The sequence below is a fragment of the Micropterus dolomieu genome, linkage group LG22 (assembly GCF_021292245.1).
Source record: "Micropterus dolomieu isolate WLL.071019.BEF.003 ecotype Adirondacks linkage group LG22, ASM2129224v1, whole genome shotgun sequence".
Lineage (NCBI taxonomy): Eukaryota > Metazoa > Chordata > Actinopteri > Centrarchiformes > Centrarchidae > Micropterus > Micropterus dolomieu.
In genome coordinates, this window is record NC_060171.1 from 18709844 (window position 1) to 18725974 (window position 16131).

The window sequence follows — 16131 nt, forward strand, 5'->3', positions numbered from 1 at the left end:
AGATCTAACCAGAAAATACCAGACGTAGTAATTGTGCCTTCAAATTAAAGTGACAAGATGGTCCATATGAAGGGACGTGGGGGCATTATTGCACAAGATGAACACTGGTTTGCACAATCACAAAATTATAGCCTAACGATTAGAAAACAAATAGGCACGAAAAAATAATTTAGCGACGGAGCATCCCCACATACATGCGTCGCGAGTTTTATTTTGAAAATCTTAACCGAAAGTACACTTTTATTCTGGCCAGCTTTATTGTGATGAGGCAACCCTGGAGCGCACTGTCTGAGGATAATCGCAGGTGGTGGGGGTTTTCAATCTGCCGACGAGAGCCGACAGAGGCAGGTGTCGATTTGGATCTGAACACGCATTAATCTGGCTCAGGTTTATGATACATTTATCTCTCCTGGATCGAGATTTATCTTTCTCCTCCTGTTGAGGATCCACGATGCGGTCCTCGGCTTGGTTCGTCGCCAATTGCGCTCTCATCCTCTGCACGCTGATTGACGGGGCCAAAGGACAGCGGCAGTGTAGTGAGGTGAGAGATGCCACGGTCGATCAATAAGTGGTCATCCTATTCACTGCAAGCCGCTTTTATTGTTAGAGTTTTTGACAAGTGTCTGGTATTCTCCTACTGACACGCTGTGACAGTGAGTTGGTAATCCAGTGACCATATCAAATACGATTAAACATAGATGACACATTTCCGGGGCCGATTTATGTTAGGCCATGATGTATAAAATCACCCACCTCATCATTTGCAGCTGGTGGGGAAGAAAATATACTACAACAATTGCTTACTTTGTAAAAAGAACACGTTTGAACAACATGGAGGAGCATGATTCTCTAAGGAGAGGTCTGGTGTATGTTGCACTTCGCCACTCAGTGCTGTTCAGGCTGTTATCAGTTTCCTGCATGTACTGGCCTTTCCTTCCCTCTGGTCTGGCTCAGCTCAACACCTCCTCAGTCCAGAGTGGCAGTACAGTCACACGCCATCCAGTCCCAGGATCGAGGAGCAACATTCCCATTGAAGTTATTGGCTCAGTCTGTATTTTCACACTGGCAAAGAGATTACATACGTCAGAGCTGATATCATGGTTTTTAAATCTCATGAAATGCATTCAGAAGTAGAGGCTCTCCTGCTGAATTGTGCTGTGAGATAAGTACTGAAAGTCTGCCATATCAGTGATTGACAACAGCTCTTGTAGGAGTCTTAAGAGATAATGAGGGTTTAGTACAACAGGGTTCAGAATGCAGTCCCATTCTTAGTCGATTTCTTCTTTCTCCAATCACTGCAGCTATGTTAAAACATCTTTCCTCTAGTCCTTTATAATCAGCCCTGTCGCACCACACCAGTGAAATTCATTGCTCACACAACAGCCTGCATGCACCGTGGTGTCAAACTCTGCTGTGGCTCGAGGAGGAACATTATGTAAACTGTGAGAAATTAGGCTACCCTCCTCTATAGACAGAAAGACGATGAGTTGCTCTGTGGAGGCGCAAACATCAAGCTAATGGTTTTCACTCCAACTCCAGACCACAGAGTAAAACTATAACTTGTGAGTCTTCATCCTGAAAATGTGAAAATGCTGCTGGTAAAACACCTCCGCTTGTTTTACCAGCAGCCCACTGCTGCCATCACCCCTGTTCCCATCGCCGTGGAGATGGTATGTTGTGTATCCAGGGCAGGAGAGTGGCTGTGGCTTGAGATCACGCCGTTAACAGGCGGTCATGTTTTGTAAGCCTGAGCAGCTGCATATGGAAGATGATTTCAGTGTTGGTTGCTAACGCAGCAGCCATCCATTTAGCCTGCGCTGATTTACAAAACATTCTCACCCAGAATAAGAGTGACTCAGGGCTGTGATTTGGGTGGAGGCCTCTTGTGGTGTGAAGTTTCAGACCTACCTCTGGCCTCATTGTTTCCAAAACTGTTGTGGTCAGTAATTTCTTATGCAGATACTCTGCATGTGTGTGTGTTCAATTGACAGACGGACTACTACTATGAGTACACAGAGTGTGACAGCACAGGATCTCGGTGGAGAGTAGCCATCCCGACGAACCCTGGGGCCTGCACTGGATTACCAGAGCCAGCACGCGGCACAGAGTGCAGTAAGTATGTGTGTGTGACAGAGTGAGCACTGATGTGTGTATCTTACCTTCTTATCAGTAGTAGGACCTTGTTTGAATATCCTCCAACCAACCACAGAGCAGAGCCACGGCCCAATAATCTCAGAGAAAAACAATGTCACATAATTGCCCTGCTGCTGGCTTACTTCACATGCCACATCATTAATGGACCATTTTGTCGCTTGCTGTAATTGCAACTATACACCAGCAGCTGTCACAAATCTGTCCAAATAGAGTTTCTTAGCTATAAACTGTGAATATAAGACATTGCAGAGTTGGTGCTTTTGAATGGACACCGTTATTCAGATGCCCATGTGGGTAATCATTACATTATTTGTCAGTGCTAATGTTTTGCCACGGAAACAGATCAGCCAAGTATAAGGTAAGTCATCGGGAATGTTCAAATATCTTTTTTTTGTGTGTTTTTTTTTCTTTTTTGTTGGGATGGTGGTACTTACAGACATTGGGCTGTGAGCCTTATCACAATAGAGGCAGGAATACAGACTTTAATTGTGTAAAAGTACACCAGTTTTCTACAAGGTGGTAATACAAGTTTGTTCTTTGTTCAACCTCCCCAGAACAGGTTTGCCCTCCGCTTTTGCAACACCATGTGACTAGTGGCTGAATTGAGTTTATTATTCAGGAAATCTGCGTGTCACTTACAGAATGTGGAGCATGTTAATGTCCAGACAGTGTTCTCTAACATAGATATTTTACATATATTTACATACAATGGAAACAGTTCTCATTAAAAGAAAGACTCTGAAAACGTTTTGTTACTGTGACATTTTCTGTTTCCTTCTTCCTGTTCAGACTCCTACAGAATTCAGTAGGAGAATACCAGACACTTGTTTCCTCGTAGCAATTGGACAAACTATCTTACATAGAATGTATCGATGCCATCCCTACAAGAGGCCCAGTTAATCATGTTAACGGTTACCAATTAGTTCTGTAACCATGAAAATGAGTGCCCCAGCAAACTATCCTTGAATCCAATCACACCTAACAAGCACTTCCTGTTGAGCACATTATCACACACAGCTTACCCCCAGAGACAAATTGGTTTCTTTAAAGCATAAAGAGGCACCACAATGGCATTTGACCAGATCATGTATGAGGAAAAGCTGACAATGTCTGAACATTGGCAGGGGTAGAAGACGCGATGGTGTTGGGGAGAAAAAGTGCAGAGACAGACAAAGTGTGTAACAGGATGTAAGGATTAAGTTCCCTGATCACTGGGGCTGCATTATACTGAAGGCAGCAGTGATTTCAATGAACATTTTCCTATCTTCTTCAGTCTGTGCGATGTTTATGTTGTGTTTATGTTTTGCAGCAGAATGCGAAGGAGGTTGGGAAATTACTTTTTCAATGTAATAATCTTCTTCTTCCCATCCCTCTGTACTTCCTTTCTCTGTGTCTTCCAGCCTTCTCATGCAAGGCTGGGGAGTTTCTGGAGATGTCGGCTCAGGAGTGCACCCGATGTGCAGCGGGCAGCTACTCCCTCGGCAGTGGGATCCGCTTCGACCAATGGGATGCCATGCCTGCTGGATTCAGTAGCCTGGCAACATCCCTGGAAAACGGTCCCCGCGGAGACGACAGGCTCACCTGTAACAGGTGTGTGAGTAGGATGACGCAAGAAATACTAAAACCCTGATTGTAAGTGTGAAATAAATTTTATATATTTTGCCTTGCAGTTCTTCCTGGGTGCCTCAAGGAAACTACATGGAGTCCAACAGGGATGAATGCACAGTTTCTCTCATCTATGCCGTCCATCTGAAGAAACAGGGCTCTGTCAGCTTTGAGTACCAGTATCCAGACAACAACCTGCTGTTTGAGTTCTTTGTGAGTTTCAAACATTCAGTAGCTTTTATCTTTTTACTTCTGTTGGTCAATCGATCAATCTGTTTGTGGATGCTCGGTGTGTGTACATAGTGTGCTTGTGTATACACTGCCAGTAAAATGTTTTTAGACACCATGTAGAGTAGCCTACTTCAGTATTTCTTTTGTTAAATTCAAGCAATTCAGTCATCATAAATGGCATAAAAATGTAATAGGCACAATGCTAATGTAAATGCTAATGGGAAAATGCTTGATCTCTTTGGAAATATCCTCAGATCATGATCATTCATTCATTATGTGCATGAATCAGACGACATAATATATAATCTTACAGCTGATGCTGTATATGTATTAAGAGAACTCAAACACACAGTTTCTCTGTGAAACAAATTTCCAGTGTCACTTGTATTGTCTGCTGTGAACTGACATTTGTGTCACATGACAACTGTTGGTTGTCACTTTAAAATTAAAGTGCTCCAAGAAATTTAATAATCTGTTAACAGACCCTTTTCACAGCAGATATACTGACGCATCCCAACAGTATCCCAAAAGTAATAAAATTATTCAGGGCTGCATTCTATTTAGGTGTACCAGTTCCAGGGCCTTTCCAGGTTATTGTGTATGCTTGCTGGATGGCTTACTGCTGGGACACTTGTATGGAACCCAGCCACAATTAACATTACGAGTTCCACCTGTGCTTTTGCTGCTTGGCAAGTCAAATGATGAGTCTCTTAATCAGTGCTTCAATATTTTAGTGTATATAACAAATATATTGTAGTTATATAACGCTACCAATAGAGGTGAGAGTTTCAGCTGATGGACACTGATAATTTGTGTGTGTGTGTGTGTGTGTGTGTGTGTTTTAGATCCAGAATGACCAGTGTCAGGAGATGGACCAGTCTGCTGATTCGAAGTGGCTCAAGCTTACCAATCATGGTGAATGGGCAACCCACACGGTAAGTGTTTTCCATGCTGTCCGATGAACAATAGCCACGGAAGACAGATCTTTGGCAGTTGGCCTTGGTCTCCCAAAATAAATATGTCTAAGTCAGGCTGAGCAGCAAGAAATGGGTGGATACATGCAGGGAGCCTGTTAGTTGAGAGTGGCTGGCATAACTTATTGTTGTCGCCAGTATTTTCCAGACACAATGTGTATATTTCAGTTCCTGCACTGCCAGAAAAAAATTAGTTACAGTGTTGGGAGGAGCGTTAATACAGTATGTGGGTCTTCTTAAGCACAAATAATAGTTGTTGTTATTTAACTTGTGGCTATTTTTCTAGACTGAACTAGAGGGGTCCAAGAAAATTTTTCTCCAATACAAGATTAATCAAATGAAGTTTAATAATTCAGTCTGCATAGTTTTATAGCTTTACAAATTAGGTTTAATCACATGCTTCTCTGTTGAAGTTTGATTACAGCATCTTAATCTTTATTATCATTTTAATGAAAGGACCAAATGCAGTTAAGGCTCAGCTGTGGCATTTGATCTGATCTCTTAAAGCAATTTTAAGATGGCATATTGCATTAATTAAAACTACATAAAGCAAACCCAGACTTTTCTTCTCTTAACTACTGCACTGGTCATGTTCATGCCACAGCTTGACTGATAATACATGAAATCATGTGTATTCTAGGTGAACCTGAAGGCTGGCACCAACATCTTGTACTGGAGGACAGGTGGGGTGCTGATGGGGACCAAAGGGGTGAAGCCTGTTTTGCTGAAAAATGTTCAAATAGAAGGTCAGTCACAAATCCCCTCCCTGGCTGTGATCACTGACAAACAAACACACTGTTTAAATATTTATTTTCCATTTTCAATCTGTCATTTCCTTCTACCAGGAGTCGCCTACACATCAGAGTGTTTCCCATGTAAGCCGGGGACGTTCAGCCGTGTCCCAGGCTCCTCCACATGTGATCCCTGTCCTCGTGACACATTCTCTGGCCACGGTGCCAGCTCCTGCACCGCCTGTAACACCACCACTCAGTATGCAGGTAGGAACTAGAGGGTGACACAGGAGTGGATTTTCACTCCTGTCTCATCCCATTCCCGATTTTTAACAAACAAACAAAAAACTCAGAAAATAGCGTCTATTCATATTCAATCAAGTGACCCTCAGAATTCACAAAAAAAATGTAAGCCTGAAGTAGAAACACACTCCGACGCGCAGAAAATGATGTGCACATATTCAGCATTTCAAATCTACAGTATGTTAAACAACACAATAAAACTGCAGTGCAGTATTCAGTGTAGCTTAATTGTTATCAGTACTGCTCACAGAAGCACATCACATAGCCAAAGGATAGAGCATGTCATATTTTCAGCCACATTAGTCAAACTTGAGAAGTAGAAACAAGCTTTTTAGTCGAGTGCAGAGGGTTTGGGTTATCACATAACTTTCACAGTCTGACCCAGGCCAGCCTGGGGCAGACTGTATCAGAGATGTTTGTCTTGTTATTATAATAACAAAAATAATAATTATTATTATCATATGTAGCTGTTTTGCTACAATTCACTTCACACAACAGCTGCGGCTGTGTTTGCGACCTGACCTTTCTTTTCTCCGTGAGAGGAAAGAATTTAGAAAGTTGCATGATGCTGCGGAGAGCCCCCAGCTGCAGTAGTGCATGGATCATGCATAATATTCATCCTCAGAGGGAACAATCACGAACCGTTCATAGAGGGAGTGAGGCGGACCAGGGACAGGAGATCGCAGAGCGACTGGCCGGCTGCGGACGGTCGGTGATCGTTCCCTCTGGCTGGATTAAGTCTGATGCTTTTATGCATGGATTCATGATGATAAAGAAATATAGAAATTAATAACAATAAAGAATGCTGTCGATATTTTAGAGACCCCCCCCCAAAATATCTAAAATCATGCTTTTAGGGGAGCTGATGTCTTATTAAGGGGAGCTAAGCTCCCCCGTAGTCCTGAATATTTGGATAAAAAATGGTAACATTAATGGGGTAATAATTTGATGATAATGAGATAATAAAGGTTGATGTTTTCGTAATATTATAAGCTACTATCAGCATTTGATACCTTCAAAATCACATGAACATTCATAAATTGGTAATTTAATTTCACGGTAATATTAAATTAAACCAGACATCAATAGGCACATATTTTCATATAGTTATTTTCAGGTGTGGCTGGGGTTGCAGTGATTTTTGATGTCTTGATCTAAATCATCTATTCATGTTATGTATGGTAAACAATAGTGATATGTTCATAAAAGGCATTCCTTTAAGTTTAAGATGTAACATATGTACAAAACAGTATAAAATGTGGTTAGTTGTCAGCCTTGAAATGAAATAGAAGCAGGTAGTTTACAGCCCTGATTCATGTTTTTTACACAGAAAAGTTTTTCCAGGTAACAAGTCACCACATTAAACATATAACTTTTAGAGTATTACCAAGAAACAAAAGGGGATGTTTTGAACACAAGGATGAATTTCAGCATTATAATACGTTATTACCAATTTTTGCTTTAAAGTATTTTCATGTGATTATGGTGTTATGCTGATAGTAGTGTATAATATTGTGAAAGAGAATTATCCCATTTTTTTAAAATCCAAATATAGCAATGGTATTCTTAGCAGCTTACCATATTGTTACCAAAATATTACTGTAATATTACTGAATAACCTCATTGATATCTTAAAATGTGTTTCCCTGTTACCTTTTATTTTTGGCCCCTAATTACCCAGTTATATACATTTCAGTCTACTATTACCCAGATATACCCATTGTTAATACCAAGCTATTATCTGCTTATTACATTGGTGTATCACATATGTGACTGTTTGCTTTACTGTACTGTATTTCAGCTGAATGGTTCACCTTTTCATTTGGATTGTTCTGTTTTAATGATTTAACTTGATGTCTTTTACGCGTAATGCTTTGCAGGGTCTTTTGAGAAGTTATAATTTCTTAAAGTACTACAGCATTTTTGGGATTCTGGGTAAATTATTAATGTATTCTGCAGTTGCTCTATTCTATCACTTTCTTTTGCTAATGTAGTTGTATTTTGCCTTATCGCCACTTTTTTCCTAAGCTGAGGGATCTGCTGTGTGTAAGGACAGGCCTCCGTGTTCCAAAAAGGACTATTTTCAGATCCACACAGCATGTGACCATGAAGGCAAGGTGAGAGCAAAGAGTCCACTTTTTTCTAGATTAAACACCCCGAGAAGTCCCATTCTCTAATCAGTTTCTGTTCTAGTCCTTTATCCTCCATCTTTGTGTAATTTCAGACGCAGGTCAGATATAAGTGGATGGAACCTAAGATCTGTCTGGAGGGTGTGACTGGAGCTGAGTCGTTGCCTCCAAGTGGAGAACGGGAGCCCTGCCCCCCCTGTAACCCCGGTTTCTATAACAATGACACGGCCACCTGTTCACCATGTCCACCTGGGACCTATTCTGATGGGATGAAACGTACTGAGAACTCTGTAGATTTATATTCATTCCTCCCTGCCATTTTTCTTCACTTACTTTTGTTTTTGCTCCGTGTGATTTCCTAATTGTCTTTTTCATTGTGTTCACCCCCCCCTCAGCATGTCAGCAGTGTCTGGCAGGCACTGAGCCCACCTTGGGTTACGAGTATAAATGGTGGAATGTTCTTCCTACAAACATGAAGACTTCCTGTTTCAATGTGGGCAACTCCAAATGTGACAGTATGAATGGTGGGTGTTTAGCCCAGCAGTGCTGTCTCTATTTTCATCTTGGCAACTCTTAAAGGAGCATGTCAGCATTATGGTATTTACTTTCTTGCCAAAAGTAAGATGAGGAGATTCGATACCGCTCTTATTGTCTAAATGGAAAAGCTGAAGCCAATAGAAGGTTAGCTTAGTTTAGCATAAAGACTGAAAAGAAGGGAACAGATAGCCTGGCTCTGTCTATAGTAAACAAAATCCACCTACCAGCACCTCTAAAGCTCACTAATTAACACATTATATCTTGGGTTATTTCTGGGCTGGATGCAATAACTTTGTGGAGTCTCCACTGGTTACCTGGCAGCCTCACAGAGACACTCCAGGAAGTTCCTGCGCCCGGCCCATCAATGGTCTGGCACATAGTAAAACCTGTAAAATCTGTAAAACCACAACATGTCATCTTCACATTTCGTTTTTTGTTGGGACTATGTAGCTATTTCCCTCTATTTCCAGTGTTTGTGCTAAGCTAAGCTAACAGGCTATTGGCTGTAGTTTCGTATTTACTGTACAGACATAATTTTTATAATTGTTTATAACAGTGTTTCAGAAAATGTAGAACTATTCTTTAATGTGGACTGATGAGATTTGAACCTGTCACTGTTATCTAGATGTATATATTTCTTAAAGTAGTAGAGCAATGTGGATTTCTCCTGTCCTGTAGGCTGGGAGGTGGCAGGTGATCATATCCAGAGTGGAGCAGGAAGCTCAGATAATGATTACCTCATCCTCAACCTCCACGTTCCTGGCTTCAAGTAAGTACAGTGCTGTTGTGTTTTTCAATCTCTATCACTCTTGTCACTGAGCTGTCTGTCCTTGTTGTTTTTTTTGTAACTATTTCCACTCTTCTCTGTCTGCATCTGCCATCAGGCTCCCTACGTCTATGACAAGTCATTCTACAACAGAATTTGGTCGCGTCACATTTGAATTCGAAACTTTGTGCACAGCTGACTGCGAGTTCTACTTCATGATGGTGAGAATTGCTCCTGACACAAATATTTGTTGCTACATACACATAAGTTATGTGATAACATTATTATATAGGCGAGGTGGATGAAGTGAATTTGTGTTTTTTAGGATGTAAACAGGAAGAGCACTACAGTGGTGGAGTCATGGGAGAGAACGAAAACAAGACAGTCCTACACACACGTCATGACAAAGAATGCCTCGGTATCCTATACATGGGCTTTCCAGAGGACTAACCAACCTTCTGATGTAATTATAGTCCCTGTGTTAATTACTTTAATTATTAGTTTATTATGAGTTAACAACTTTAATTTACACTTTCATTTCTCCCCTGAAATATTTTTTAAATATCACCCAGCCTAAATTTGCATAGCATTATGGATCATAAATAAAGACAATATGTTCACGCTGGTCTAGACTTAGATGAAATCACAGTTTTTCAAAGCTCCTCATTCAGCAAGTTCAAACAACAGCCTTGTAAATTCACTCCACACTTGGTAAACCTAACACTCCCTTCTGTTAGTTATTAAAGATCATTTCTGAGGTGGTGGTGGTGTTTAAACCAAACCACAAATCAAACAGACTACTTTTATCCCTGCGCTCACTTAGTACTTTGCACAATGCATGAACATTTAGGAAAAAAGGTGAAGAGAAGTGAAGCTTGAATCCTTATATTGCTATTTCTAAATCACCAGTTTTGCAGGGCTTTTCAAGTGAGACCAGAGCTGCATTTTTTTTTATGAATTACTGTATGTTGTGATCTACTCATGTGTAGGTTTGTTTTTTCTTGAAGCTGTTTGTCCCTCTGCGGTGCTTTTTCAGGTACGTAGGCATGTCAATGATGTGGTGCGGATCTACTCCATCTCAGTGACTAACGCTGTTGATGGGGTGTCCTCTGGGTGCCGGGCCTGTGCCCTCAGCACCCAACCCTCCAGCTCTGCATGTGTGCCATGTCCACCTGGACATTACATAGACACACGCACAAGCCAGTGCACAGAATGTCCACATAACACATACCTCCTCTCTCGCGCCACACCGGGCCCAGATGCCTGCAAATCCTGTGGACCAGCCAGCAAGAGCAACAAGGTTTGTTGGTGTTGGGGAAAGCAATCAAGCTATTTTTGTTATTTGTTTTTGTGAAACTTTTTAATTGCTTTATTATTTAAGACACACAACTATATATCTGTATTTGTGTTTTGTTTTATTGTATTTATTTTGTTTTTACAGGACCACAGTTTGTGTTACAGTGACTGTCACTTCACCCACACAGAGGGCAATGCAACTCTGACTTTTGACTTCAGCCTCCTTGGGTCTGTGGGATTGCTGATGAACGGTCCGAGCTTCACCTCCAAAGGAACAAAGTACTTCCATCAGTTCAATATCAGCCTGTGCGGAGGACAGGTGTGAAGAGATGAAAACGCACACAAACATACAGAAAATACTGCCCTTTTTAAAAGTTAGCTTGTATGAATGCTAATGAATGTATGCCTTTTCAATTTGCTCTTTTTCTTTATTTAAGGGTCAGCTGGCAGTATGCACAGACAATGTAACAGACCTATCCATCACCGACTCCCAGAGAGAGAAGGGCGAAGGAGCCAATGCTGTCAAGGCCTTCATCTGTCAGTCAACAATAATCCCTGCCAGCGGACGAGGCTTCCACACAGCGCTCTCCTCGCAGTCCATTAACCTGGCTGACACATTCCTTGGTTAGTGAACGTAAGATGCAGACGGTGGTAGTGTGGGAGAGATGCATTTGGTATGTTTTATACGTAGATCGTTGCTTGAAAAGACGAAAGGGAAAGATATAATGATAATAAAAAGTCTGGTCATGTTACAGAAGAGAGAGAATCAAACATACATTAATTGTACATGCGCACATTAAACCAATCTTTCTTTTGTAACTTAATAACAGGGTTGACTGTAGATAATACACTTGATCGAATAAGAGCCAGACCAGAGCTATACCCTCAAACCTCCAAGAAAGTCCCTGATGTCAACTTCTACTACAGGTACCTCCTATTATTTCAGATATTTCTTTTTCTATGTTCACAACAATGAGACCCCTAAGGTTTCATCTTGCTTTCTGTTTTTTCATTGCTAAGGTCGTTGGAGGTGACCTCTTCTTGTGAGTCAGGTCGGAGCGCGGTGGTGACACTTCGCTGTAACCCAGAGAAGAGCACTAAAGGAGAGCTCTCAGTTCCCAGGTACTGCATCTCTGTCACTGTTTCTCTGGTTGCCTGTCTAATTTCACAAGTGACCTTTCATCTATGCCGTGATGCGGTGTAGAAATGACAACTTGTTCTTGGCTATTACAGTGAGTGCCCTGCAGGAACGTGTGACGGCTGCACCTTCCATTTCTTGTGGGAGAGCTCAGGAGCTTGTCCCACATGCACAGAGAGAGACTACCATCAGATAGAGGGAGCTTGCAAGGGAGGACAGCAGGTTTGTGTGGACATAGTTATTCCATAAGTAGCGGGATAGATTTTGTTGTGGTTCTTGAGTAAAGCACAGATCAGCTCTACTTTTTGAGTATTAAGCAACACATCCCATGGACTGTGTAGAAATAATAGCCTACTAAAAAGGGTTACGATTCTAACACTGTTCACCCAATATGGATGCAAACACTCTTAAAGCTGGAAGGTGGCCCTTTTTAACAGTCTATGTTTCGCTTGAAATGCAGTGTGCTGGAGTAAAGCCAAAACAATAAAAAAACACTCCACTGTCCAAATACTTAGACATACTGATGTGTGGAAAGTTTGTATTTAGAAGTGTGTGTGTGTGTGTGTGTGTGTGTGTGTGTGTGTTTATCCTCAGGACCTACTGTATGTGTGGACTGAGCCGAAGCTGTGTATGGGAGGTGTGACCTTGCCTGAAAAGAAAACGTTGCCATGTGAGGGTATGGAGTTCTGGGTACGGCTCGGCGCAGGGCTGGGAGCGTTCACTGCAGTGCTGCTTGTCTCCCTCATCTACTACTTCTGGAAGAAGAACAAAAGGTGTGACTCACTCCTCTGTTCCTGCATTCTTCTTTCCTTCTTCCTACTCCTCTACTTCCTCCCTGTATTCCCTTTTAACTTCACCCCCTCCTTATCTCTTTACTATCACCCCTACTACCTTTCTTCCCCCTCACTGGTCCTTCCTTTTGTCTTCCTGTGCCCCCCTCCCCCCATCACTTTCTCTCTTCTTTCCTCATGCCACCTTCATCCTTACAAATGTATTTTATTTTTCTCTCTTTGTCCTTGCTTCCCTCCTTCTTTGCTTTCTTTTTTGTTTTCCTACTCTACTTCCTTCCTGTATTCCTTTTGTAACTTCATCCCTCCTCATCTCTTTACTTCTTTCCCTATCCCCTCTATTCCTCCTGTTTTTTCTTCTTTCCCTCCTGATTATTTTTTCTTCTCCTAATGCCAATTTTCCTTCTCATTATCCTTCCATTCTTCCTTCCTTTTTGTCTTCCCATATTTTCTCTCTTTCCTTACTTTCCCAGCCTCTTTCTTCCTTTCCTACTGTATCTTCCAAACTCCCATTGTTTGATCACATCCCTTCTGCCATTCCTTTCTTGTAACGTCACAGTCAGTATATAGGACAATATTTGTCTCCAGGTTTTTCTTCCTACAGTATTGATTCTATGGCTTGTTTGTTTGCTAGGCTGGAGTACAAGTACTCCCGGTTGGTGATGTCTGCCAATAAGGAGTGTGAAATGCCAGGAGCTGACAGCTGTGCTGTGATGGAGGGAGAGAACGAGGGAGACATGGAGGATGAAATTGTGTACACAAAACCTTCTCTACTTGGCAAACTCAAAGCCATAGCATCCAAGGTGAGAGTCACAGCATCATTTTACTTTTACAGTAAGTAAGTTCACAATTGCAAAATGATTATGTTTGTTGTTTATTTTAGGGAAACGGAGAGAAGTATGAACATGTGCAGCTAAACTCATCTCATTCGAAAGCGTTGGTGTGGAGCTAGAGGTGGAGTGGGAGTGAGGGGAGAGATCAGACCCTCAAGAGACTTTCCACTGCACAACCCCTTTAACCAACCACCCCAATTATGAGCTGTGGTACCTGGAATACCAACTGTGTGTACCTACACACATACACACGCACACATCATGCACCTAGAGCCAGGTTCAGATAAGTCACATGAACATGGTGGCCTTAAAGCTTGGTATGACAGAGCCTAGTACTGTGAAGCAAGAGTGTGTGATAGAATCCTCCTGGTTATATTCTGATTCAAACTGTTCATAGAGCTCAGGGTAAGACAAGGACCTATTTGACTGTTCTGTTTATATTATTTTCAGTCTGTGTAGTGTCAATATTTCTTTAGACAGCCATGGTGTAATTTACTTTTAGGATCACTATGGTGAGTGTGTGCGTCCATCTCCCATAGACATCTACACAGACTGCTTTATTCTGGCCATATAAAGCCTCTATCTTCTGTTTGTTCTGTTGCGTAGTTGATTGTAATGAGGAGAAGTGTTCCGCTGACCGATTTGAAAATGAAGATGTCATATATTTCGGATGAGGTTGTGGTGTTGACTTTCCATGTGTGTCAAATAAATTATGGTGTATTTATGTATAAGTGGAGCCAGTTTGATTCCCTTGTCAACCGATTCTTTTGATTAATCTACTGAAGGGCTTGGAGACGGAGCTGTCTAACTGGCATTGTGGATGAAAAATGGATTCAAGCAAGACAATTTAATTGTTGGAATAATTTTGAATGAAACACGTTTTGGGACTTTTGCTTAGAGCCAGAAGTCCACCAATCATTCCTGAAAATGCAGTGAAAGTGCATTCTTGCTCCTCTTTTACCTCTTAGATTGAGCCATAAAGTCAAATGATACCACACAGTGTCAATATTGCACCACATATTACATGTATAAATACATTTACATTTTCCTTTAGTATGATAACTTCTTATAATTACAAGATTTCTTCTTGCATTGACAAATGTTCTCTTACAGTGATACTTATCCTCATCATAAGATCATCTTACATTGTAACATTTTAAAATGGAGCTCCCCTCAAGGATAAATCACATCAGTCACAATGGTTTCAGTAGCAAAATGACAAAATACATTTAATACATTCCGAACATTGCAGAAAGTGTCATTACATATACTTGCATTTCAGCCATGTAGAGTTTTTATCTGAAAAGATAATTTCTCTGAGCTTTCCTGAGGGCGGAATAACACTTGTAATTTAAAGCTCACAATTTGTTATTTTGTTGATGAAAAATTATTTAACTCCTGATACAGAGTTAAATATTTAGACTGTGGGAGTAACAGTATGCGTTTTCTCATCTATCCAAACATTTATGCCTTGTGTGGCCCAAAATTATTCAGTGCTTTAAAAGCTTCTGTCACTTTGCTTACTAAACCATTTTATCAAAGTACGGCGCATTGGCCTGCCTTTATACAACAGCTGTGATATGTCAGTGGCCTAAAATGAGTTCGCTCCTGATATGATATCCTTCAAGCTGAGGACAGTTTAGCATTATCTTAACATGATGTATTGCTTTCAAAATAACATAAGTCAAACCACCAGTTCTGGTTCAGAACTAGCTACCTTCTTTTTAGGGTTTTACTTGGATTCAAAGCTCATGATAAATGAGTTGATGATGTAACATGATAAATACTTCTAAAAATACTGCAAACATGGAAATGATTACATTGACTGAGATAGCCAATGTTATAGTTTGGGTTATTTATATACAGTAGATGAATGTTGTCATTTACACAGGTTGAGTGAAAAAAAAGTTATGAATTGTCAGTTCAATTTCATGTTTAAACAGGAAATTAAGAAAAAACATCTTGAACTGCACAATGTTATTCATTTGATGGGACACTGAATGATTAAACATCCAGTTATCACTTCAAGTCTGAGCAGCAATTTAAGTGTAACAAATTACTAGAGTGTCTGTATATATTTAAAACGGCTTCAGCCAATATGACATATCGGGATCAAATGTATTGGGACTTTCTTTTTGTGGAGTTTTTCTGATAATGATGATTATCTGATGATTATAACTATATAAGTATATTTTTTTATAAAGAAAAAACAATTATTTAAGCCCATGTGACTCACATTGCTCAGCTCATTAATGGCCTTAAGTGGGTTTTCCTGTAGAGGGCAGTGGCAAACAAAGCCATGTTGAGAGAAAACATCTTAAATTCTTTAATCTCATTGTATTCTACAATCTTAATCCATTTTTGTTTGCTTCTGTACAAGCAGAAACGAGGAATACAAGTGTTAACTAAACTGCTGCTGGCCAAAAGTGGTTGAAATTAAGTACATTTACTCAGCTACTGTACTTGAAGTACTTTTTACTTCATACATGTATCTGACATATAGTTATAAGTTATAATACAATGCGTTAACATTCTTTGCTTGGGACCCGTCTAAATAAAGCAGTGTGTAGTTGGGGTTCGTTGTAATGTTTCACATGTCTATGAGGTAGGTAGGTAGTAGTAATAGAGTTAGTAGTTCAACAAAAT

General features: G+C 40.7%; 1 protein-coding gene across 1 annotated transcript; it reads left to right on the forward strand.

Moving 5' to 3' along the window:
• Nucleotides 1-284: 284 nt before the first annotated feature.
• elapor2a (endosome-lysosome associated apoptosis and autophagy regulator family member 2a) lies at nucleotides 285-14213 on the forward strand. Its single transcript, XM_046038187.1, has 22 exons — nucleotides 285-541; nucleotides 1992-2112; nucleotides 3555-3744; nucleotides 3825-3972; nucleotides 4836-4925; nucleotides 5605-5710; nucleotides 5810-5962; nucleotides 8027-8115; nucleotides 8223-8403; nucleotides 8523-8651; nucleotides 9343-9433; nucleotides 9549-9651; nucleotides 9756-9893; nucleotides 10467-10730; nucleotides 10872-11045; nucleotides 11164-11350; nucleotides 11557-11653; nucleotides 11747-11848; nucleotides 11960-12086; nucleotides 12459-12637; nucleotides 13287-13455; nucleotides 13536-14213. Exons 1-22 carry the CDS (start codon nucleotides 452-454, stop codon nucleotides 13602-13604), a joined length of 2997 nt encoding a protein of 998 aa, XP_045894143.1. The 5' UTR covers nucleotides 285-451; the 3' UTR covers nucleotides 13605-14213.
• The last annotated feature ends 1918 nt before the right edge of the window (nucleotides 14214-16131 follow it).